A 26,269-nucleotide genomic window follows, 5' to 3' on the forward strand; every position below is an offset into this window, starting at 1 on the left:
TTTTATTTACAAAGTAGTTTTGCTGTGTACATTCTCATGTACAAGTCTTATAAGTAGGGCAGATGATAACTCCATTTTAAATATGGCAACATATAGATGAGAGGTTACATGGTTTATCTGGTGTTGACAGCCAAGAAGATCTAGAATTTGAACTGCAATCCAGGGTAGTTGACTCAAGTCTAATTGTATATTGTTACTTTTGCAGACTCTTCACAGATATCTTAGATTCCTCTGTTAAGTTTCAGCATTGCAATATGTATTTATCAAAGTAACAGTTTACTCATTAACCACCAAACATTCCTTTTTTAGTAAATATTCTGTCACCTCTGCCAGAAAACAATCAAGATTCTTAAATCATTTGCAAACAAAGTTCTCAGTAGTTTAGAGAAGGAAAAATATAAAGAATACCTATATATTTCTACTTCACTTATAATTGTCTTATTTCCTATATTAGTTTTCTTATTTCTAGCTGTATCACTGGCCTCATTAGATTATAATTATGAGTTCTTCTGGGAAGGCTAGAATATGTCTCATTTGTTTGTTCATCTTACGTAGTAATACCCACCTGCATAATGTGGATATTTAGTAAACATTTGTTCTCTGAATAATTTGTGTTTATTTTAATTATGGTTTTACCTTTAAATATGAACTCATACTGTAATACTGTAATAGATTTCAGAAGTGAACTAACTGCACTTACCTAACTATATTTTATCTCTTGAAACAACTAAGAAAAACTGTAAGAGGGACTTGAATTTATAGGAGAAGGTCACTTTAATTTTTTACTTCTTGTTTTATAAACCGACTTATTTCTCATAACCTAAAATGGAGTGTAATGTAGATTCCTTAGAAACTGGAGTAGAATAAATGGATTAAAGCACAGTCAAGTTCCAGCTCTGTCCTTTCCTGGTGGTATGCTATAGGTCAAGCCACATAATTTCTCTGTTTTTTTTTTTATTCTTAAAATGATATATTGATAGTATATAGGAAGCCATTGCATTGACCTCTCATTTCATTTCTCTCTTTTTTTAAAAGGAAAGTGCCTTTTCAGAGATAACATACTGAAATAATAGAACGTTAGTTAAAAAAAAAAAAGTTAAAAGTTTTCATATAGTTCTCTTAATTGTGTTCTCAGTAGTGAAGATGACCTATCACAGGACTCCATTTTGAAATACATGTTACTTTCCTGTTTAAGTACAACTAATATTAGACCTTGACTTCAATGAATTGCCTGAGAACAGAGGATGCAGTTTGAGAATACTAGATAATAGAGGGAAGCATAATCTGGGAATAAAAAGTAACTACCAGGTACCAAATTAGAATTGGAGACAGCAGTATGAACTCATGTTTAGTTTAAAATATGTACTAATATATAACGATATATTTATAAATTTGTGTATTAATACTTGCGATAATACACATACATGTATTTCTCAGCTGTCCACTGAGATAGCCTAGAAACAGGGACACACCAGTAGCAATGACTATACCTGGTGTCTGGATTTTGGTTTTTAAATATTATTCTCCAATATAAGGAAGGAAGGCTCCTTAGAAAAACAACTGTTCTAGGGCTGTGCTAAGGAAAATACATGATGGACTCTGGAGTTTCTCATAGTACCAGAAAGTAAGGAAGTGCTCAAAAAACCCCACAGAATGATGGCTCATGTCAAAACAGCATAGGGGCCAATCTAAAAGAGCTTCCAGTGTCCAGAACTGGAACGATTTAGGCAATAAAATAGTCTAGTATTTGATTATTACCCAAAGTGAAACATAAATATATATAAGTTCAGATAAATGGTTGATAAAGATAAATGGTTGAATTAATAAATAAATAAATATTATTTATTATTAATAAATAAATAAATTTGTTTATTTGCATAAACAAATAGTATTTTGTGTGATTCAGACATTGGCATAATAATCAGGTTGCAACTTTTTAAAACTTAATATGTGTTTCATTGTGATACATTACATATTTTGGCTACAACATATTTTTATGACACCATGTAGTTAACTCATAAATGATTGGTAAATGGGAGCATCTGGGTGGCTCAGTTGGTTGAGTGTCTGACTGTTGGTTGCTCCTCTGGTTATTATCTCATGGGTTGTGGGATCCAGTCCCAGGTGAGGCTCTGCACTCACAGAATTACTTCAAATATTTGTAGATACTCCCTTACCCTTCATCTCCTCTCCTCCCCTCCCCTCAAAAGCATTGCTCAGGAATGGGCTGGACTAAAAAATAGATGGAAGAGGAAAATAGTAACTTTACAGTGGAGAAAGCTGGCATGTACTACCATAATCAAGTGATCAAAGCTAACATAAGCAGAGATATATTAGGTTGATATTCTGTATCTCCTTCATCTCTGTGGTATTTATTCTTACCCCCAAGACCATAATCTCAGTCTAAGCATGAGATTAAACAGTAAGACAAACCCAAATCTGAGACACTCTACAAAATACTTGACCAGGGCTGAAAAAAAATTTCAAGGTCATTAAACCCAAGGGAAGATTGAGATAGCGATGTTGGCTAGAGGAGCCTAAGGAGACATGATGTTCAAATGCATTGTGGTATCCTGGATTGGATTCTGGAACAAAAAAATAGATATTAATGAAAAAACTGATGAGTTCTTTATAAAGTCAATGGTTTAGTTAGTAGTAGTGATATATTAGTGTTAATTTCTTAGTTTTGACGACTGTAATATGGTTATGTAAGATATAACATTAGGGGAACAGAAGAAGGGGTATATGGGAACTCTGTGCTTTTGTAAACTCTTCCATAAACCTAAAATTATTCTAAAGTAAAATTTTTATTGAAAAAATTAACCACAGGCAATCAATAGTGATAGACAAAAAGTTGGCTTTATTACTTTCAGCTGTGTATATGAAGATTTAAGGAAGAGTTAGAATTTATAATTCACTATCTCCTTGAAAATAAGCCTTTTATGCTTAATATAGTGTTACATTAAGGTACTTAGGTTATTTTGTATATGTAAGACTATGGAGTGGATTGTAGAACTAACTTGGCTTCCTCTAAAACACACCCCTTTGTTATTTCAGATAGCTGTACTGAAGAACATTCCAGTTGAGCTGGAAGATGGATAGAAAAGTCAAATAATTTTTGTAGCTTATTGAAAAAAACCTTCATGGACACTAAATTTGTTTTCTGACAGACTGTTCATTTCATTGTTCCTTGCACTGTTATTTCATCTTTATATGACTTAAAAAATATTTTCAAAGACTATATAGAGCAGGGATCCACAAACTTATGTATAGAATGTTATAATTTTGGCATTTTTGCTTTAGAGTGTTGCTTTCTAATAGAACATTATAGGTAAAATTGAGTTTTGTTACCTCCTTATCATTTCCCTCTCCTCCCAAACTCCATATTCTGAAATTATATGTATCCCTGTAATACATATTTATACATATTTACCTATGCATAAACAAATAGTATTTTGTGTGATTCAGACATTGGCATAATAATCAGGTTGCAACTTTTTAAAACTTAATATGTGTTTCATTGTGATACATTACATATTTTGGCTACAACATATTTTTATGACACCATGTAGTTAACTCATAAATGATTGGTAAATGGGAGCATCTGGGTGGCTCAGTTGGTTGAGTGTCTGACTGTTGGTTTCTCCTCTGGTTATTATCTCATGGGTTGTGGGATCCAGTCCCAGGTGAGGCTCTGCACTCAGCAAGGAGTTGGCTTGAAGAGTTTTACCTCTGCCCCTTCCCCTACTTGCACACGTGCTTGTATGCATGCTCTCCCTCTCAAATAAATAAATAAATCTTAAAAAAATGGTAAGTAGAGGAATGATGTCAGGACAATGGGAAAGTTGTGTTAGTTTAATTTCTAGGTAAAAGGAGCTGTGATAAAGAGTGTAGAATTATAATTTCAGTAAGAACGGGAAAGGCTCTCATCTTGGCTGGTTGGGTAAACAGGAGTTCTTTTAGGTTTTAATTGAAACCTTTTTTTTTTTTTTTCCTTGAGATTTTGTTTATTCCAGAGGGAGGAAGAGAGAGAGAGGCAGAGACCTTACTTGTGCCAGCATGCTAGGGGAGAAGTAGAGAGGGATCAGCAGACTCAAGGCTGAGCATCGAGCTGGCACGGGGCTTGATCTCAGGACCCTGAGATTATGAGCCGAGCTGAAACCAAGAGTCAGATGCCTAACCAACTGAGCCACCCAGGCACCCCTAAGTGAAACCTCCCCCCCTTTGTTAAGGTGATCGTCTCATCTGTACCTGGGTATTTTCCTCAAAGTTGACAGTCCTAGCGTAAGAAGTTCCATCTTTTAGCTCCTGGTGCTTACCTCCTCTTTTCTCTGCATTATCTTAATATCTATAAACCAACCTTTCTACTTTATTGTTTTTATACGTTTTTTAATAGCTGCAGAGGAATCCATCTGTCATCTTCTTGGGCAGTCTTTACCCACTTATTATCCATTTTCTATGGTTTCAGTTATTGTTACTTACTTTTATTTTCATTTTTAGTGCTCAGGTTCCAAAGTTGCATAGGTCTAAATTGGTATGTTCTGAACCCTACACTTTTTTTTCCCTTTGCGTAATGACTGGTGTTTTTAGTATTTGATTTAGTTTTCACATACTCAGTAGTAGTCTGGTGTGTATGATTTTTTAAAATAATTTTTTAATTTTTTTATTAACATATAATGTATTATTAGCCCCAGGGGTACAGGTCTGTGAATTGCCAAGTTTACATACTTCACAGCACTCACCATAGCACATACCTTCCCCAATGTCCATAACCCCACCCCCTTCCCTACCTCCCTCCCCCCCGGCAACCCTCAATTTGTTTTGTGAGATTAAGAGTCTCTTACGGTTTGTCTCCCTCCTGATCCCATCTTGTTTCATTTATTCTTTTCCTACCCCCCAGACCCCTCATGTTGCCTCTCAACTTCTCATATCAGGGAGATCATATGATAATTGTCTTTCTCCAGTTGACTTATTTCGCTAAGCATAATACCCTCTAGTTCCATACATGTCCTCGCAAGTGGCAGGATTTCATTTCTTTTGATGGCTGCATAGTATTCCATTGTATATATATACCACATCTTTATCCATTCATCAGATGATGGACATCTAGGTTCTTTCCATAGTTTGGCTTTTGTGGACATTGCTGCTATAAACATTCAGGTGCACGTGCCCCTTTGGATCACTACGTTTGTATCTGTAGGTAAATACCCCGTAGTGCAATTGTTGGGTCATAGGGTAGCTCTATTTTCAACTTTTGAGGAACCTCCATGCTGTTTTCCAGAGTGGTTGCACCAGGTTGCATTCCCAACAATGTTGTAGGAGGGTTCCCCTTTCTCTGCATCCTTGCCAGCATCTGTCATTTCCTGACTTGTTAATTTTAGCCATTCTGACTGCTGTGAGGTGGTATCTCATTGTGGTTTTGATTTGTATTTCCCTAATGCCTAGTGATGTAGAGCACTTTCTCATGTGTTTGTTGGCCATTTGTCTGTCTTCGCAGAAATGTCTGTTCATGTCCTCTGCCCATTTCCTGATTGGATTATTTGTTCTTTGGGTGTTGAGTTTGATAAGTTCTTTATAGATTTTGGATAATAGCCCTTTATCTGATATTTCGTTTGCAAATATCTTCTCCCATTTTCTCAGTTGTCTTTTGGTTTTGTTGACTGTTTCCTTTGCTGTGCAAAAGCTTTTGGTCTTGATGAAATCCCCAGAGTTTATTTTTGCCCTTGCTTCCCTTGCCTTTGGCGATGTTTCTAGGAAGAAGTTGCTGTGGCTGAGGTTAAAGATGTTGCTGCCTGTGTTCTCCTCAAGGATTTTGATGGATTCCTGTCTCACATTGAGGTCTTTCATCCATTTTGAGTCTATTTTTGTGTGTGATATAAGGAAATGATCCAGTTGCATTCTTCTGCATGTGGCTGTCCAATTTCCCAACACCATGTGTTGAAGAGACTGTCTTTTTTCCACTAGACATTCTTTCCTGCTTTGTCGAAGATTAGTTGACCATAGAGGTGAGGGTCTATTTCTGGGCGCTCTATTCTGTTCCATCGATCTCTGTGTCTGTTTTTGTGCCAGTATCATACTATCTTGATGATGACAGCTTTGTAATAGAGCTTGAAGTCTGGAATTGTGGTGCCACCAACTTTGGCTTTCTTTTTCAACATTGCTTTGGCTATTCAGGGTCTTTTCTGGTTCTGTATAAATTTTAGGATTATTTGTTTTATTTCTTTGAAAAAAAATGAATGGGATTTTGATAGGGATTGCATTAAATGTATAGATTGCTTTAGATAGGTAGCATAGACATTTTCACAATATTTGTTCTTCCAATCCATGAGCATGGAACATTTTTCCATTTTTTTGTGTCTTCCTCAATTTCTTTCATGAGTACTTTATAGTTTTCTGAGTATAGATTCTTTGCCTCTTTGGTTAGGTTTATTCCTAGGTATCTTACGGTTTTGGGTGCAGTTGTAAATGGGATTGACTCCTTAATTTCTCTTTCTTCTGTTTTGTTGTTGGTGTAAAGAAATGCAGTTGATTTCTGTGCATTGATTTTATATCCTGACTCTTTACTGAATTCCTGTACAAGTTTTAGCAGTTTTGGGAGTGCAGTCTTGGGTTTTCCACATAAGGTATCATATCATCTGCAAAGAGGGAGAGTTTGACAACTTCTTTGCCGATTTGGATGTCTTTAATTTCTTTTTATTGTCTGATTGCTGAGTCTAGGACTTCTAGTACTATGTTGAAAATAGTGGTGATAATGGACATCCCTGCCATTTTCCTGACCTTAGCGGAGAAGCTCTCAGTTTTTCCCCCATTGAGAATGATATTCACGGTGGGTTTTTTCATAGATGGCTTTGATGATATTGAGGTATGTGCCCTCTATCCCTACACTTTGAAGAGTTTTGATCAGGAAAGGATGCTGTACTTTGTCAAATGCTTTTTCAGCATCTGTTGAGAGTATCATATGGTTCTTGTTCTTTCTTTTATTAATGTGTTGTATCACATTGATTCATTTGCAGTTGTTGAACCAGTCTTGCAGCCTTGGAATAAATCCCACTTGGTCGTGGTGAATAATCCTTTTAATGTACTGTTGAATCCTATCGGCTAGTATTTTGGTGAGAATTTTCGCATCTGTGTTCATCAAGGATATTGGTCTATAGCTCTCTTTTTTGATGGGATCCTTGTCTGGTTTTGGGATCAAGGTGATGCTGGCCTCATAAAATGAGTTTGGAAGTTTTCCTTCCATTTCTATTTTTTGGAACAGTTTCAGGAGAATGGGATTTAATTCTTGTTTAAATGTTTCGTAAAATTCCCCTGGGAAGCCGTCTGGCCCTGGGTTCTTGTTTGTTGGGAGATTTTTGATGACTTATTCAATCTCCTTACTGGTTTTGGGTCTGTTCAGGTTTTCTGTTTCCTCCTGGTTCAGTTGTGGTAGTTTTTATGTCTCTAGGAATGCATCCATTTCTTCCAGATTGTCAAATTTGCTGGCGTATAGTTGCTCATAATATCTTCTTATAATGGTTTTTATTTCTTTGGTGTTGGTTGTGATCTCTCCTCTTTCATTCATGATTTTATTTATTCGGGTGCTTTCTCTTTTCTTTTTGATCAGCCTGGCTAGGGGTTTATTAATCTTATTAATTCTTTCAAAGAATCAGCTCCTAGTTTCGTTGATTTGTTCTGTTGTTTTTTTGGTTTCTATTTCATTGATTTCTGCTCTGATCTTCATTATTTCTCTTCTCCTTCTGGGTTTAAGCTTTCTTTGTTGTTCTTTCTCTAGCTCCTTTAGGTGTAGGGTTAGGTTGTGTACTTGAGACCTTTCCTGTTTCTTGAGAAAGGCTTGTATTGCTATATATTTTCCTCTCAGGACTGCCTTTGCTGTGTCCCAATTTTGAACCATTGTGTTTTCATTTTAAATCATTGTGTTTTCATTATCATTTTTTTTTCCATGAATTTTTTCAATTCTTTAATTTCCTGGTTGACCCATTCATTCTTTAAAAGGATGCTCTTTAGTCTCCATGTATTTGGGTTCTTTCCAAATTTCCTCTTGTGATTGAGTTCTAGCTTCTGAGCATTGTGGCCTGAAAATATGCAGGGAATGATCCCAGTCTTTTGGTACCAGTTGAGACCTGATTTGTGACCCAGGATTTGATCTATTCTGGAGAATGTTCCATGTGCACTAGAGAAGAATATGTATCTGTTGCTTTGGGTTGGAATGTTTTGAATATATCTGTGATGTCCATCTGGTTCAGTGCATCATTTAAGGCCTTTATTTCCTTGTTGATCTTTTGCTTGGATGATCTGTCCATTTCAGTGAGGGAGTGTTAAAGTCCCCTACTATTATTGTATTATTGTTTATGTGTTTCTTTGATTTTGTTATTAATTGGTTTATGTAGTAGGCTGCTCCCGTGTTAGGGGCATAGATATTTAAAATTGTTAGATCCTCTTGTTGGACAGGCCCTTTGAGTATGATACAGTGTCCTTCCTCATCTCTTATTATAGTCTTTGGCTTAAAATCTAATTGATCTGATATAAGGTTTGCCACCCCGGTTTTCTTCTGATGTCCATTTGCATGGTAAATTGTTTTCCATGCCCTCACTTTAAATCTGGAGGTGTCTTTGGCTCTAAAATCAAGTTTCTTGTAGACAGCATATTGATGGGTTTTGTTTTTTTATCCATTCTGATACCCTGTGTCTTTTGATTGGGGGCATTTAGCCCATTTACATTCAGGGTAACTATTGAGAGACATGAATTTAGTGCCATTGTATTGCCTGTAAGGTGACTATTACTGTGTATTGTCTTTGTTCCTTTCTGGTCTACTACTTTTAGGATCTCTCTTTGCTTAGAGGACTTCTTTCAATATTTCCTGTAGAGCTGGTTTGGTGTTTACCAATTCTTTTAGTTTTTGTTTGCCTGGAAACTTTTTATCTCTCCTTCTATTTTTAATAATAGCCTAGCTGGATGTAGTATTCTTGGCTGCATGTTTTTATCATATAGTGCTCTGAATATATCATGCCAGTTCTTTCTGGCCTGCCTGGTCTCTGTGGATAAGTCTGCTGCCAATCTAATATTTTTACCATTGCATGTTACAGGCTTCTTGTCCTGGGCTGCTTTCAGGATTTTCTCTTTGTCACTACGACTTGTAAATTTTACTATTAGATGACGGCATGTGGACCTGTTCTTACTGATTTTGAGGGGTGTTCTCTGCACCTCCTGGATTTTGATGCGTGTTCCCTTTGCCATATTAGGGAAATTCTCTACAATAATTCTTTCGAATATACCCTCTGCTCCCCTCTCTCTTTCTTCTTCTTCTGGAATCCCAATTATTCTAAAATTGTTTCGTCTTATGGTATCACTTATATTGCAGATTCTCCCCTCATGATTCAGTAGTTGTTTGCCTCTCTTTTGTTCAGCTTCTTTATTCTCTGTCATTTGGTCTTCCCTATCACTAATTCTTTCTTCTGCCTCATTTATTCTAGCAGGGAGAGCCTCCGTTTTTGATTGCTCCTAATTAATAGCTTTTTTGGTTTCAGCATGGTTAGATTTTAGTTCTTTTATTTCTCCATAAAGGGCTTTTATTTCTCCAGACAGTGTTTCTCAAATATCTTCCATGCTTTTTTCGAGCCCAGCTAACACCTTGAGAATCATTATTCTGAACTCTAGATCTGACATATTACCAATGTCCGTATTGATTAAGTCCCTAGCCGTCGTTACTGCCTCTTGTCGTTTTTTGTGGTGAGTTTTTCCACCTTGTCATTTTATCCAGATAAGACTATATGAAGGAGAGGATAAAATACTAAAAGGGTGGCAAAGAGCCCAGGAAAATGTGCTTTAAGTGAGTTAGGAGAGACCCCAAATTGTGGGGGGAAGAAAGCGGTAAAAAGAAGTTCAGGGGAAAAAAAGAAAGAAAGAAAGAAAGAAAGAAAGAAAGAAAGAAAGAAAGAAAGAAAAAAATATATAAAAAAGGAAATATTTATATTAGACTGGTGAATAGAACAGAGTCACCCACTTAATTTTGGGAGTATTTTGGTCTCTTAGAAGATACTACCTCCTAAAATTTTAAAGAATAAGAAACATATATATATACAAAATAAGGGTAAAAATGATGAAGGGATGGAATATGACTATAAAGATGAAAATTAAAAAAAAAATCTAAAAAAGAGGTTGATAAGATAGGTTGGTTGAGAGACCAAAGAAAAAGAAAGTGGAGAGAATTTGCTCAGGTTGGAGACTAGAACAAAGCCCTGTGCTAGATTTAGGGTATATTCTCATCTATTAGAAGAAGTTATATCCCAGATTTCTTTAGAAGAAAAAAACCCTATGTGTATACAAGAAATAACGTTAGATACAATGAAGGATAAAATATTATTATAATAATGAACGTTCAAAAATTTTTTTTATGAAAGGTATTGTTAAGATCAACTAGTTAAAAAACTTTAATAGAGGAAAGAGAAAAATTTTTAAAAATTTAGCATATGAAAAAAGTAACATTAAAAAAAATTAACTTTGCAAGACTAAAGAATCATGGGGAGAAAGCCATGAATTCCATTCTTTGCTTTCTCCTCCTCTGGAATTTTGCTGTTCTCCTTGGTAAGTCAGCTTGGTCCTGGCTGGATTTCTTGTTGATCTTCTGGGGGAGGGGCCTATTGTAGTGATTCTCAAGTGTCTTTGCTGGAGGCCGAATTGCACTGCCCTTACCAGGGGCTGGGCCATGTAATCCGCTTGGGTTCGCTTTTGGGAGCTTTTGTTCCCTGAACATTTTCGATAGAGTTATGGAGGATGGGAGTGAAAAATGTCGGCCTCCCAGTATCTGGCCTGGAGGAGCCAAGAGCTTGGGGCCCCACTCCTCAGTGCGCCATCCCTAAAAGCGGTCAGTCACTCCTGTCTCCCTGGCCTCCGGCCACACTCCAAGCTCACCCAGCCTGTGATTAAGCATCTCTGTTTCTGGCACACAGCCCTGCCTGGAGTCTCCAAACCCCACAGATCCCTACATTCTTCCAGGGGCGTCTCCCTGATCTTGTGGGGTCCCTGGTCAAAGAGCAGTGGCCTGACTGTGCCACGGATCATAGTTTAAGGTAACCACGTGTTGAGAGCTCACTCCCTGGCTCCGTCTCTGTAGCCAGTTTTCCCGCTCTAATACCTACGAACTCTGCAACACTCAGCTGTCTCGCTCTTTCTGTGACCCTGACACCACTCTGTCCCCACATGGGCTTCATCCCAGCTTAGCCTCTGGAGCAATGTCCCTCAGTGGAGCAGACTTTTAAAAGTTCTGATTTTGTGCTCCATTGCTCTACCACTTGCTGGGAGCCACAGGGAGCCTCCCCCTGTGGTCTGTTTTCCCATCACTTTGGATTCACTTCTCCACAGGTCCTACCTTTCAGAAAGTGGTTGATTTTCTGTTTCTAGAATTGCTGCTCTTCTTCTCTTTGATTTCCTGTTGGATTTGTATGTGTTTGGAATGGTTTGATAAACTATCTAGCTGATCTCCTGCAGCCTGATGTCATCTCAGCTTGTTACTCCTCCACCATCTTGATTCCTCTGGTTTGTATGAGTTTCTTTTCCCCCCAGAAGGTCAGATATTTAGGAATGTACATGTAATTTCATAGTAGAGATTGCACAGTCCTATAATATTCCATTCTGGGTCTTTATCACATTTTATGAGGTAAAATAGGACCATTTTTTATTTTATAGCTATTGAAAACAATGCCAAATACCCTTTGGTAGGTTATATACATAGTTGAGAATTTGCTGCATCTAGGTTCTGCATATATTCAGCTATATTAGAGTATTAGACATTGGCTGATTTCTCAATAATTACACCAATTTATAAATTCCTACCAGTAGTATAAAAGAATTTCTTTCTTCCATTTCTTATAAACATTTGATACTATCAGATTTTCTTTTTTCTAATACAGATCTATAATAATATCCACTTTTCTGTGTTTCATTTTTGTCATTACGAGAGAAGTTATGCATCTTTTCACATTTATTGGTCATTTAAATTTCTTTTCTTGTGTCTTGCTTGTGTTCTTATATTTATGTCCATTTTTATTGTGTTCTTTCTTATTCTCATTGTAGTACTTCTTATTGCGAATACTATGAATTCTGTATTTTGACTGCTAGTCCTTTGTCTTCCTTCTGTTTATGTGTCTTTTCTCTTTAATAAGTGCTCTTTGTGGCTTGTCTAAGTATAACTTGGGAGCAGGGAGATTTTAAAGATAATCTGTTCATTAGTTTTAAGTTTTGATTTTTCAGTGTAAGTCTTTTATCAATCTCGATTTACTTTTGGTACAGGTGTGATTTAGGCAGTAATTAAATTTTTTCCACATTAAAAAATACTGAAGAGTGCTCTTTCCTCACAGGTTTCTAATGTTTGAGAATTGAGACAAAATTGGGAAGAAACTTGCTACTTTATCAGATCTTACCTCATTTTCAACTTCAGTATTTTGGACTGAAGGTAGAGAGTGTCAAGTGTTTGATTTAATTTGTTTGTGTAAACTTTGAGATTCAGTATCAGAGTTGTGACTTGTTGATATTTGGCACTTTGGGTCTTTGTAATTGAGATGAAACAAAGTAAACACTCCTGCATTAAACAAATGCTTAGTGATTGTCTGAAGTATTTTGGGGTGTGGTGAGAAGAGTTTCCACAACTTAATTTATTGTGGGGGGATAACAGCATGAAAACAGAAGGATAAATTGCAGTGCCTTTTTGGCTGAATGTCAGGTATGTGGTAAAGATGATGGGTGCTAAAGGATCTTGGGAAAATTTTTCAGAAAAGATGTTGAAAGTAACATTTGACTTGGCCTTTAAAGATAGGAAGTTTGATGTATAATTTGTGTGCTCTGTGTCTGGCAAAGGTGCAAAGTGTTTTGTGGTAAAAATAATGGACTACTTTGGTTGAATGAAAGTTTTCTATGGGGTTGTGTATAATGGGATTTAAGACCAAAAGTATGTATTAATGCCAGTGGTACGATGCATTTTGAGTATCCTGTAAAGGTATTAAGTCTATTTAAAATGTATTAGGGAAATCAGAGTTATTAGAGACAGGAGAGGGAAGATAGAATGTTTTAATGGATTAATCTTAGTGCTAAGGAAAGGTTTTATAAGAGGAGAGAGTTGAGGCTATAAAGTATAGTAATGGAGATCAGAGCTGTACAATGAGAATGGAAGTAATGGGATAGTTAATAAGCACAATACCTTTTATTTGTGTTAAGACTCAGCAGGTTCCCATACATTTTCTTACTTTATTCTGACATCTTTGAAAGTTAGGATAAATTTGTCATTTACAGCCAGAGTCATGGTGGTAGTAGTTGGTGTACTAAGGACTTGGTAGTTGGTAGCTCTGTGATAGGCAAATGTCAGCCTGTTTTTACATAAGAAATATATTTTATATAGTATATGCTGGTTATTGGAGAAATGTGATCATTTTTTAACATTCTGTAGTTTTAAGACTCTAAAGACAAAGTCGAATGATTCTTAGACATTGAAATTCTCCAGTAGCATCAGCATAATTGAAAGATGTTAGAATTACAATATTAAATGCCTTTCGTAACTTTCAGAATTGACCATTGAAGAAAATTCAGACTGCTTCCTCAAAATGCAATTTTATGAAAACAGATCCACCCCCCCCAAAAACTAAACTTGAGATTTGATGTGAGGGTGTTGCAAGGACCAGAGATGGAATAGGAATATGCAGAAGACATATAAATAATGAGATATTTGGAAAATGAAGCAGGACTTGCAATGCTCATGTAAAATTGTCTGTAGGTAACTTTGTAAAATGGAATCAGTTTTATTCATGTTTTTTATTACCCTTATCCCTAGAAATGATGCTGAAAACAAGGTTTAATAAGGAAAGTAGAAGGCCCAATGTATCAGTAAGAATAGGATAGCTTACACCATAGTAACAACATTTAAAATCTCAGGGGTGGCATAACACAATACATGCTTTTGTACAAAGTTTCAGAAGGCCCAATGTATCAGTAAGAATAGGATAGCTTACACCATAGTAACAACATTTAAAATCTCAGGGGTGGCATAACACAATACATGCTTTTGTACAAAGTTTCATGTAGTCCAAGGAGTGAGTTATGTTAAATATAAGTAAAATAAGAGCTTTCTTTATTACAAGTAAGATTAACAACTTTAGGCCCCAGTAAGGGATACTTCTCTGTAAGCTGTCTTTGAAGCTTGTAGTTTTCATCAACCACATGTCTCTTCTTGCAGTCAAAGCAGGGTTTTCAGTTCTTTTTAATAATGATACTCTTTAGTATCCCTGATAAGAAACCAGATTTTCAGGTCTCCTGGCTGGCTCAGTGGGTTAAGAGGCTGACTCTTGGTTTCGGCGCAGGTCATGATCCTGAGATTGAGTCCCACTTTGGGCTCCCTGCTCTGTGGGGAGTCAGTCAGCTTGAGATTCTCTCCCTCTACCTGCTCCTTCTTCCACTTGTGGGCTTGTGCCTACTCTCGTTCTCTCTCTGTCTCTGAAATAAATACATCTTAAAAAAAAAGGAAACAGATTTCCCAGGCACTTTTTATTGAGCTATGTTTTAGTAAAATCCATGGCAATACTGTGTCAGATCCTCCCCATACCGTGCCTCTCCATTGTTTTATTCTTTACTGTTCGCCATTTATTCATTTGTTCAAATACTTACTGAGGTTCTTTACAGGACTCTTGCAGTCCTGGTTACAGTCCTGTGTTAGGACTTTTTATAGATGCTAGGGACACAATGGTGTATAAAACAGGTAAATTCCCTTCTCTTGATGAGTTTATTTTCTAATGGTGGGAGGAGACAAACATGAAAAAATGGATGAATAATTTTGGTAGTCATGAGTGCTTTGGGGAAAAAAATGAGTTGTGGGAGATCGAAAATGGCATTTAATACTTTAATTCAGGAGTTCTAGGATAGTATCTCTGAGATGGTTTGGCCAGAAAAACCCAGAAGGGTGCAGAGTAGGTAAGGAATACATTCCCTTTGAGAAGGATCTTGAAATTAGAGGAAAGTAGACTTAATGTGATAGTTGTGGTTGCCAACTGCTCTACTAGAGCTATGTTAAGAAGATAGCTTGGCATTATGAAAGAAACATGGCCTTTGGAGTCAGGATATAAGACCTCTATTTGACTTCTCATCCCCTATTCCCCCATACCCACACACATGCTTGCTGGGTGTTCTTCCTTGAAGATCTTTTACTCTAGAGTATGAATTTCTTCAGTGTGAATGTGGGAATCCCACTTGTAGGTAGATACATTATGGATTTATTATTTTATCCTGTTACTTTATGGCCCAGGAGCTGCCCATCCATTTCATAAAGGGAAAATCAGAAAAGATCACCTAAATTGTTAATTTAGTCAACAGTTTTTTGTTTTTCCTGGTGCCTATTCTATACCAGATACTGTTAAATTAAATGTTAATAATAAAATAGGTAAGTAAGTTAGAACTTTTCTAGTTTTCTCTTTTAAAAAACTAGTAGTTTTTAGGTTTCTTTTCAAAGATTTCTTTATTTGAGAGAGTGAGAGCACGAGAGAGAGAGAAAACACTAGTGTGGAGCAGAGGGGGAGGAGAAGCAATCTCCTTGCTGAGCAGAGAGCCTGACATGGGGCTTAACCAACTGAGCCATCCAGGCACCCCAAAGCTAGTATTTTTTAAGGAAGGACAAAAATAAACAGGAAAGTAATTAAAATGAGAAAAAAAGGGGACAAGCAGTTAGCTTGATTAGCCTATTTCTCTAAACCAAATCTATAGTATTCATGGTGGCTGTGGTGGAGCAGATCAAGTCTTTTAAAAGTGGACCAGCTGTGTGTCAGAGGCTAGACAATAAAAAGGCTTTTAATGTGTTAGGATTTGTGTAAGATCTAGCTCCTTGTGGTAAAACTAATTTTGATAGGTCATTTCTACTAGAACTGTGTCAAGAAGATAGCATGGCATTAGGAAAGAAACATGGCCTTTGGAGTCAGGATGTGTTCAGAAAAGTGATCTGGAGGAAATTAATTTTTTTTTTTTTTTGTTAAGTCATTTGGAATGGAAAAGGTAGTTTTAAGAAGATAAAGGGGCTCAGCTAAAATGCCTTTGGAAAGTTTAGTTACTGAGAAAGGAGAGAATGCCGACATTCATCACGACTGGTTACTAAAAGCTGAGGATTTGTGTTGACGTCCTGGTAGAAGTATTGGCAGTAAAAATATTTTTTAAAAATCATAACATTGGTTGAGGACCCTGAATCTACATTTAAACTGTATTTTACTAGAGAGAACGTGTGCTGGCAAAAGAATGAGTTACCTCCAAGTCCAGTTCCCCAGTCTTCTCTGTTTGACACTCGGAGAGGGAGGAGCTCCTAATTACTGCTGAGTGGGGTAGGAGTTGAGGCTCACTAGTCCTCCATTGAATCCCCCTTGATGAAAGGCCTAGTGTACCTTCTTAGTGCTGCCTTGTGGCCTTCACTGACAGAGAAGAGAAGGAGACTCATTCCCACCTGGTTGGTGGGAGAGTTTGGCTCTCCAGTTGGCCTTTTTGACACCACTCTGGTTGGAAAAAGGGGTAGTGGTAGTGAGTGGGTGGTCTGGTTACAGCCTGGTGAGGGCGAAAGTCCAGGCTCCCTGCTAGTTTGATTTTTTTCTCTCTCTGTATTATTTGACTACAGCAGATTGATTTCGGTCTTGGTAGGTAACTCTTTTCTTGGTCCTTTTGGAGAGAGCAGGCTTTTCTTAGAGGTTTTTTTTTCTCTCTCCTCTCATGGGCAGTAACAGTTGCTGGTTTGGCAGTAATAGTTGGCGGTTTTTCCAGTACACAGTCTAGAATACTTGAGGCAAAAAGAAAACCCAATAGACCTACTAACCGGTTTCTAAGGAACCTGGGCTCTCTTGGCTTGTCCATCTTCTTTTTTCCACTTTTCAGAATATTTTTATATTTTTATGTTTGTTTTTAGTATGTAATGTCCATAATGTCCAGAGTTTTTAACTGTACTTAGCGGGAGGAATAAGGAAACAGTTTATCTATTCCATCTTTCCATGAGGGAAATCTAGATGGTGACTTTAAAAATAAGTGGGTATATACATAGAAGATGTCTCAGATGTTGGTAAATGAATTGCTTTCCCCCATTTTTAAAAATTTAAAATGAAAATTTTGATCCCTTTTGATGAGTTCTCAGAGCTTGATAAAGTGTTTGAGACTTTTGATGTAATTAAGGAACAAGAAAACAAAAGTCATTAACATTTAAGTATTTTTGAGACCTGGCAAGTGAATAAAAGTCATTTGAATATTTCTTTATTTTGACTTAAATTTCTAGCATTTTTTTCTCATTTAGAAAAAGAATAAATCACTGAATCTTTTCTTTTTTTAAAGATTTTTTTTTCAAAATTCATGGAGAGGTAGAGAGTGTGAGCAAGTAGCAGCTGAGAGAGGGAGAAGCAGATTCCCTGCTGAGCAGGGAGCCCCCTACAGGACTTGATCCCAAACCCCTGAGATCCTGACCTGAGCATAAGGCAGAGACTTAGCTGAGCCACACAGGCACCCCTCATTGAATGTGTGTTTTTTTTTTTTTTTTTTTAATTGGATAGTTTGACAACTTACCTTGCATTTAAGAATGTTTGTCATTTGGGGCACCTGGATGGCTCAGTGGGTTAAACCTCTGCCTTTGGCTCAGGTAATGATCTCAGGGTCCTGGGTTCGAGCCCTGCATTGGGCTCTCTGCTCAGTGGGGAGCCTGCTTCCTCTCTCTCTCTCTCTGCCTGCCTCTCCACCTACTTGAAATTGAAGTAAATAGTATCTTTAAAAAAAAAAAAAAGAATGTTTGTCATTTTATGTCTGTATTCCATGGGTTAAATGGTTAAGCAGAATTAAGGTTAAGTCTTTAAGTGTGTTTAAAAACTTTTTTTTAAAGAAAAATGGCAGTATTGGGAATAAGATGATGATCTGATGATGTATGTGGCTAGTTTGGAAGTATCTTATTGATAAGATACTGAGCTAAGGCAGATGCTTAGCGGACTTTTTTTTTAAGAGAGAGGTAGGGGGAACCAAGGGAGAGGGAGAGAGTTTTTTTTTTAATGTTTACTTACCTGCTTATTTATTTATTTTAGAGGGAGCCTATGTGTGAGTGAGGGAAGAAGGGGGTGGGAGAAGGCAATAGAATCTGAAGCAGATTCCCTGTTGAGTGAGGAGACCTGTGGGGCTCGATCCCACAGTGCTGAGATCATAATCTTAACTGAAATTAAGAATTTTTTTTTTTAATGAAGGAAATGGCAACATTATTTTATGTTACCTTTATATTTTTGAATCCTTTATGAAACCTGTTTTTTAGGTAAACCTCAGTGATGTTTTCAAGTTTTAGGAGATGTATTGGTCACTTTAATAGAATAGTTCAGGAAGCTGGCTTTGTATCAGGGGAGAATTTGGTGTGTGATTTACTTTCATTATTTGGAACACATTCTATGAGAAGACAACTAGAAGAGAACTTGGAATTATAGTAAAAACAGATAAAAACGTCAGAGTTGTATATAGCTATGATACTTTGTAGTACATACTTTGTTACATACTGTAAAACATTAAGTATACATACACACTGGTTAAGAGCAATTTTTTCTGTGACTTGGGATATTTTTTATAGTATTCTGAATCCTATGTAGGCTGTATTCACTGTGTTAAAGAAATAGTTAAGTACAGGCAATGCTAGAAAAAGATATGAATCTTTTTTGAATCACTGAAATAATGTTGAAACAAAATTCAAGGAATATAGAAGTGGCTATTGTGAAAAGTACATTTCTTTCATTATAACCCTTCTGCATTTAGGAATGTGGTAGATGTAGACTGTTATCTGTAGACAATCTTTTTAACTGAATTACTCTTATCCACTTCTCCTTTGTATCGTATATTTAAATCATAAATTTAAATTTAAGACATTATTGTATAAATCATGTTAATGTTTACCTGGGACTTAACTGGAAAGTTAAATTCTGATTTTTTCCTCTTAAGGAGTTAATAAATTTTCTTTCTGCTAAGGTATTTCAAATTGTAGAAATAATTAAAGCCTGAAACGTTTGAGAGCTAGAACCTGGGCTTCTGGGGTATCTCCTGATCTTGCTTTTTGGATTGACACTCATTGCCTGCTTGTTAATGTCATCTGTGGCCTCAAGGAGTCTAGCAGGTTTGGGAGAAGGATCTCCATGGAGGTCTGATGTCCTAAAATCCCTTCATCCTAGAACTGCAAGCAAAAATAACATTTTTAAATCCATGTAACTAGTGTGAAAAATATGACCACTATAAATTATTGGGGGTGTTTTCAATCAGTGTAGTATACCTGAGTTCTTTATTGAGTGTTTTTCCAACTCTACTTCACTTGGCTCTCAGTAACGTTCTTGTGATGGAAAAAGAGAAAGGAGTAGGATTCCACTGACAATGAAAGTACATAACTTTTTCTTTCTCTCTTCTTACTTTTGCCTTTTCCAGTGGGGGAGGGGCAATTGGAATAGGAAGGCCCTTTGTCCAAGTTGGAAACACAGCAGTTATGTGGAGAGTAGCATATTTTGGGGGAGAGAATACATTTAGAGGCTTTCAAAATAGTCCTGTTATATCTGTTACTCATGATTTTGATATCTTGGCACTGAGAAAGTATATACTGATTTCATATTAAAGAGATTTTCTCTTATTGGCCCTTTCACTTTGGACTTTAAAGTTGTTTTGCTACTATCTGATTTAATTTAGACATAAAAATGAAAATCTATGACTTGAGATAGATGATTCCTTATGTACTACTACTTACATTCTAAAAAACAAAGTAAAAACTTTAGCCATAGAGTAAACTTTAGGTATAGGGTAAACCATTTTTGTTAGGTTGAAAACCTCAGTTTTCAAACGTGGATCTAATGGATGCAGCCAAAGCTAGAACAGTGGACATACTAAATAAACATTTAATTCTACTTACATTCTTACATCTTTAGTAATAGCACTTTTCCATTTTTTCTGATTAATGTTTCTGTAAAGTTGGCGGTACTAGTTTTACATAACACTTTTGGAAGTCCCTAATGTTATATATTCAAAATATTAAGTGTATTCCTTAAATTTTAATTAGCATAAGAACTGTGACTCAGCTTAGAATTGATCTCTTTCATTTGAGAAACAAAAAAGACTCATTTGCCCTTTAATCTGGTTTTTATTATTCTTCGTGATGTTTATTTAGTTCTGTGATAAATAGAAATTAATTGTTTTCTTTTTTCAGATTATGATCATGTACTGGCTATGATTAGATAACCAAATTATTATGAAGATATATTAAAACATGAAGAAGTGGTTTGTGAATTTTATTGATCATCTTTTAAGTTGTTTTTTGTTAGTGCAATCAGAGTTAAGTATCTCTGGTTACCTTACTAGATGAAGAATAACTATATTCTTTCCAGACTTTAGCTCCCCCTCTCCTTTGCTTATATTTCTTACCTTCCTCTAAATCGCCTTTTCTTTCTTTCTTTTTTTTTTTTTTTTAAAGATTTTATTTATTTATTTGACAGACAGAGTTCACAAGTAGGCAGAGAGGCAGGCAGAGAGAGGAGGAAGCAGGCTCCCCGCCAAGCAGAGAGCCGATGCAGGGGATTCGATCCCAGGACCCCGAGATCATGACCTGAGCGGAAGGCAGAGGCTTAACCCATGGAGCCACCCAGGTGCCCCTCTAAATCGCCTGTTCTATGAAACAAATTAGTGTATTTGCATTCTTATTTATAGAGATTATCCACAGTCTTTTTCTTGGCCAATTTTGCATTGATATTACCTATTTTGTAGGAGGTTTTTCTCATTTGTAGGACGAAATTCAAAGTTTATCTCAGTCAGTACATGATTCTTTCCAAATGAGGATTCTTTTTTTAACTGTATTTCCTGGTGCAAAGGAAGTGAAGTTAGTAGAAAGTAGATACTACTATGTTAATAGTTTTATTTACTGACTGTTTAGGTAAAAGGAAGTGAGGGCAGAAGGAGGAAGAAACTCTGGACACCTGAGTAACACTTCATAGGAGTCTATCAGATTTGCTGTTGAAGATGATAGCCAAGGAGTAATTTTTTTTCTTTTTTTAAAAAAAATTTTATTAACGTGTAATGTATTATTAGCCCCAGGGTTATAGGTCTGTGAATTGTCAGGCTTACACACGCCAAGGAATAATTTGGAGGCACTGTGAGGCCAGGAATTAGGGAAAAATTAGGTTCGTGAGTGAGTGAATGTGTGTATCTGGTAGTGGTAGATTGTGGGAGGAAGAGGTTCCAAGAAGAGGAGGTGGAGCTCAAAGCAAACTTTATTTGTAGTTTTACTTAGAGCTTTGGTACTAGTGATTAAACATCTTACTTGGCACTATGTATTTGGGAGGTTGTAAACCTGAGTCTTCTCTGTTCAGTGTAGACTTTATATTTCTAATTCGCATTCTCCCTTTTCTTTTATGTTTTGTGCCCTCAGAAGATTTATTATATTTTCTCTGAGAATACTTAAGTATTAAAGTGTTTCTAGGTTTTGAGCAATATGTTATAAGTTTTTCATCTTGTTTTGTTTTGTTTTTAGAAACAAGAAGCATTGTGTCAATATATCATAGTTATTCATATGGTAAATTTTTTATTAAAAGATAACACAAATATCTTAAGTTATATAGCCAATTAACAGGATAGAATCAAGATTTATACCCAGGTCTTCTGTCTCCTGAGCCTGTACTTTTAATCATATTTGGTCAAATTGGAATTACTTTCCTAGAGGAACAAAATTTGAATGTCAGGCCAAGTTCTTGGTCCTTGTATTAGAAAACAGTAGCTCTCAGAGATAGGACTTTTAGTTTTTTAAAATGTAGACAGCTCATGAGACAGAAAGAAGAATTCAAAATGAATACTTTTTAGCATGTTGAAGTTGTGAGTACTGTTCTTTATGAAGATTTTATACTTCTATTAGTTTGAAAAATACTTAGTGCAATTCGAAAACTGAGATTTTCCTATGTTGATATCTTATGTATTGATAGCAAATTGGCATATTTTTCCTTAAGTGCATTACCAGTAAAAATGAAGCAGCCCATTTTGTGAAATAGTTTGTATTTTCCATGATTTATACTTTAATGACTTTTCACAATTCTTGACCAATGTAATAATTTTCCCAATATGAAAAATGTTTTTTCTCATTGTAAGATGATATGCATTGTTAAAAACAAACATGAAACAATTCTGAACAGTATAGAGAAGGTAAAATTGTTTGAAATCTTAATTTTTTGAAATCTTACCAGCTAGAGAGTAACAACTGGTTAACCTTGTGGTAGATATAAACACCTAGAGTTACAAATTCTTTGTTAACTTTGTATGTGAAAAACATCTTCTGGTTAGTGATTTGCCTTTCTAATGGTTACTTTTAATGAACAGAAATTTTAAAATTGTCAAATGCGTGAGGTAGGAATCCCGTTTTTTCCCAACTCCTTAAATATGGAACATTAGTTTTATGAGCATCATGTTTGTCTTTGCTTTTCATTAAGTCATGCTTTTCTGTTTATGGGCTATTTTGCTTCATTTATTGGTATGTCTGTTTTTATAACAGTACTGCAGTAATTTATAGTATCATATAGTTTTTCTTTATATCTTATTAAAAAGAAAAGCCTCCTCACTTTGTTTTCTCTGAAGTATTCTGGCTGTTCTTGGCATTTTGTTCTATACAAATTTAAAACCAGTTTATTGCTCTCCCAAATCTGTGGTACAGCTATTAGAATTGTAGTGCATCATTCTGTCAATTTTAGGGAGGATTGATATCCTTATAATAATTGAGCTTTTAATCACTGAACATGGTATGACTTCCCATTTGTCTTCTATTAATTTCATACTTCTTTCGTAAATTTTTTTTTTTTAAGATTTTGTTATTAGGGCACCTGGGTGGCTCAGTGGGTTAAGCCTCTGCCTTTGACTCAAGTCATGATCTCAGGGTCCTGGGACCAAGCCCCGCATCGGGCTCTCTGCTCAGCAGGGAGCCTGCTTCCCCCTCTCTCTCTGCCTCTCTGCCTACTTGTGGTCTCTGTCTGTCAAATAAATAAATAAAATCTTAAGAAAAAAAAAGATTTTATTTATTTGTTTGGCAGAGATCACAAGTAGGCAGAGAGAGAGAGAGGGGGAAGCATGTTCCCCACTAAGCAGAGAGCTCAACATGGGGCTCAATCCCAGGACCCTGGGATCATGATCTGAAGGCAGAGGCTTTAACCCACTGGGCCACCCAGGTGCCCCTCTGTTGGAGATTTTATGGCCAAAAAATTCTAAAATATTTTGCTGTTTGGCCCTTTATAGAAAAAGTTTGCCCACCCTGATTTAGAATTATTGTTTGTTTCATTATTTATATATCTCGGAGTTTCTTTGTATCTTGGGGTGAAGGGGGTGTTTCAGGCTATCTTTCTTTAATTGTGTCTGCAGCTCTGGTAAGACTTAAATTCATGAGGCACTGTTACCAAAATGTGTTACATTCTTTAGGTATGTGTGGGCAGAGAAAAATTTGATGTCATGTTTTATATAATAATAACTATACCTGTTTTTTGGTATTTTACATTTGAAGATTTAATTTAATAAAATACAGCTTAATTTGCTTATTTGCTCATTTCCTCTTTTATAGGAAATTAAGAGAGAGACAGAATCTAAGGACGACAGTTTGCCCATTAAACGGGAAAGACATGGGAATGTGGCAAGTCTTGTACAACGAATTAGCACCTATGGACTTCCAGCTGGAGGAATTCAACCACATCCACAAACCAAAAACATGAAGAAGAGTATGTAAATAATTTCTTTTCTGTTTAAATAAAAAAAAGGATGTTTTATAACTATTCATAAGTTATGTTAAGGAAAGTTAGCTTAACCTTTTGCAGTGGACAGTAGAAACTTCCTACATATTCATGTGTTACTAGTTATTGGCCCTTGTAGTCATTCTTCATACAATAATTGAGCATGACCTGCTGACAATTATTTATAGGAATTAGAAATTAAAATACGAGGCTTTGTTTTTCTCTTAGCTGTATAAGTTCTGTTGAATAGTTGATTCTTTGCCTTAAATTTATTTTAAAATCATTTATATCATAAATAAAATTTATTTTATGCCAAGATGCCTACTCATCTTTAAGTAGTATATAGATGTGTGCATTTTGATAGTATGTTTTCTTCATTGGTTAGACCTCTGAACATAGATGATCAGTTTCCCAAGGTGATTGGCCCAGCAGAGTCCTTTCGGGTATTTAGTACTTTATAAACATGGTGGAACATTTTAGCATAGAGGGAGAGCACCACATCTGAAATCAGACATGAGTTTGAATCCATTTTATGACCTTAGATCATTTAATCTCTTGAGTTTTATTTTGCTGCTGGTGAGAAAGTGCTCAGAAAGACACATGGCATTGCTGTCTTTCAAAAAGCTTGAACATTAAACATGTACAAAATACAGCATTTATGGAAGCAGATTGTATTTTAACATAGTAAGGCCTGAAGCCTGTTGAGACATTGAATACTGATAACTGTGATTAATTTTAGTTAATAAGTAGCTTATGAGTATTTAACCACATTTATCTTAGATCAGTCTCTTTGATATTGTGGTCTGTAAATCCCTTGTGGTACCAAGTAATCTGTAGTAAAGAAATTAGGTTTATACACATTTTACAAATATAAGACTTTATGATTTTTATAGAGTCTCCTTATATCTTGCTACTTCTGTGCTACTGTCTGTCAAGTTTGAGGGAAACTTCACTTTCTGGGTTCTGTCATCCTTTTATTATTTTCATAAGATGAAAACAGATTTTCATAAAAATCAAAAAAATTTCGTGACAGTAATGCAGACCAATTAAAGGATTCTCTGTTGTTTCCCAGTAAATGCATTGTACAGGCAATATTTAGATATTACCCATACTGCTTTCAGACTACTGCCTGAAGGCAAACAGTTTCAGTAGTTTTTAATTGTTCTGGACCCTCAGACTCTTTTAGAGACTGGGGGACAGATTCCTGAGAGTATTCCATATCCTACAGGTGAACCTCTGTATGGGAATTTGTGCATAGGGGAATTTTTAGGCCCACTGGAGAGTTATCTATGACCTCTGTCTATTTTAAAATCCATTTACCACTTTCTTTAGTTTTACTGAGCTATAAAGGGACAGTTTTCTTAAGTCAAGACCAGACAAAGGACTTCAGTGTTATGATTATTTTATTCATTTTGTCTCCTAATAGGAAACAACACTCTTAAATTTTACCTTCATAATTCTTTTTCTTGTAAAAGGAAAAACCATTATGTAGTGGTGCCAGGAGGCTTAGACTTTTTCCTGAGGATCCTCCATAACTTGTTTTTAAGTGCATGTGCTGCAAAGACTAAATTGGTCATTTGGAGCTAGCTAACATGTAAAACAGGATGCAGGTTATTTTTGCTTTCAGACTGATTTTCCAGGAAAAGCAAGCTAATTTTTTTTTAATATGACTTTTTTTGTTATTGTTTGTACCATATCCTTAATTCACAAAATAGACCAGCTATTCAAAAGGTGGTATATTGTAATATTAAATAATAGTGGATAGTACTATCCAGTATTATTAATACTTAATAAAAACTGTTTTAAAAATTGATAATACAGTCACTGCAGTGTGAATGTTCACTAATCTCTGTATGCCAAGACAAGTGAATCTGCGTGTGTATTGAATTTTGTTTAAGCAACTTAAAGAGAGTTTCAGCTACATACTATGGTATGGAAACTAGGCATGTTAGCTGTTTTTCTCTAGTCTCCCAAGCCAAAAAAAGTGTTGGCTTTTTCATGAAGTCTAGTCATAAAGCCATTGAAACTTTGCTTTTGTGTGTAAGTTAACCATAATACCTGTGTTAAAACAAACAGGTATTTTTTAAGAATGAGCACAGAATAATGTTTTCCAGGACTATTACTATAAGTTGCTAAAGTTATAGAAGAGAAAAAATTGCACATCTCATAGCAAAAACTGGTGTGATCACATTGCTGCTGAGACCCTTATAAAATCAGGAACAGAGATAATGTTGTAGAGTAAAATTACTCTAGAGTAAAATTACTTACAGAATAAATAATTGACATCTTCCAGCAGCCCAATTCTGGATTTCATTCAGTGTGGAATATTAGTAGATACTTCAACTTTGCATTTGGAAAAAATTGATGCCAGATGTGAATCTACTCTTACTATGCTGGAGGGAAGACATTAGTTTTTGTAACTTTGTATTTCTTATTAGTGGAAACTCTCACAGAAGTTGTTTTTATCTAGTTAATAATTATGTTGAATGTAAAAAATACATTGAAATTGATACTGATAGGTCACTAGT

The 26,269-nt window shown here is 35.8% G+C and overlaps 1 protein-coding gene across 1 annotated transcript in view; it reads left to right on the forward strand.

The window, feature by feature from the left end:
• Positions 1 to 26,269, forward strand: part of CD2AP (CD2 associated protein) — a 141,280-nt gene that overhangs the window by 35,480 nt on the left and 79,531 nt on the right. The window contains exon 3 of the mRNA XM_082729733.1: positions 23,576 to 23,729. Coding sequence (XP_082585859.1) covers positions 23,576 to 23,729 — 154 coding nt within the window. The remainder of the gene's footprint in view (positions 1 to 23,575; positions 23,730 to 26,269) is intronic.

This window comes from Mustela nivalis (genome assembly GCF_964662115.1).
Source record: "Mustela nivalis genome assembly, chromosome: 5".
Lineage (NCBI taxonomy): Eukaryota > Metazoa > Chordata > Mammalia > Carnivora > Mustelidae > Mustela > Mustela nivalis.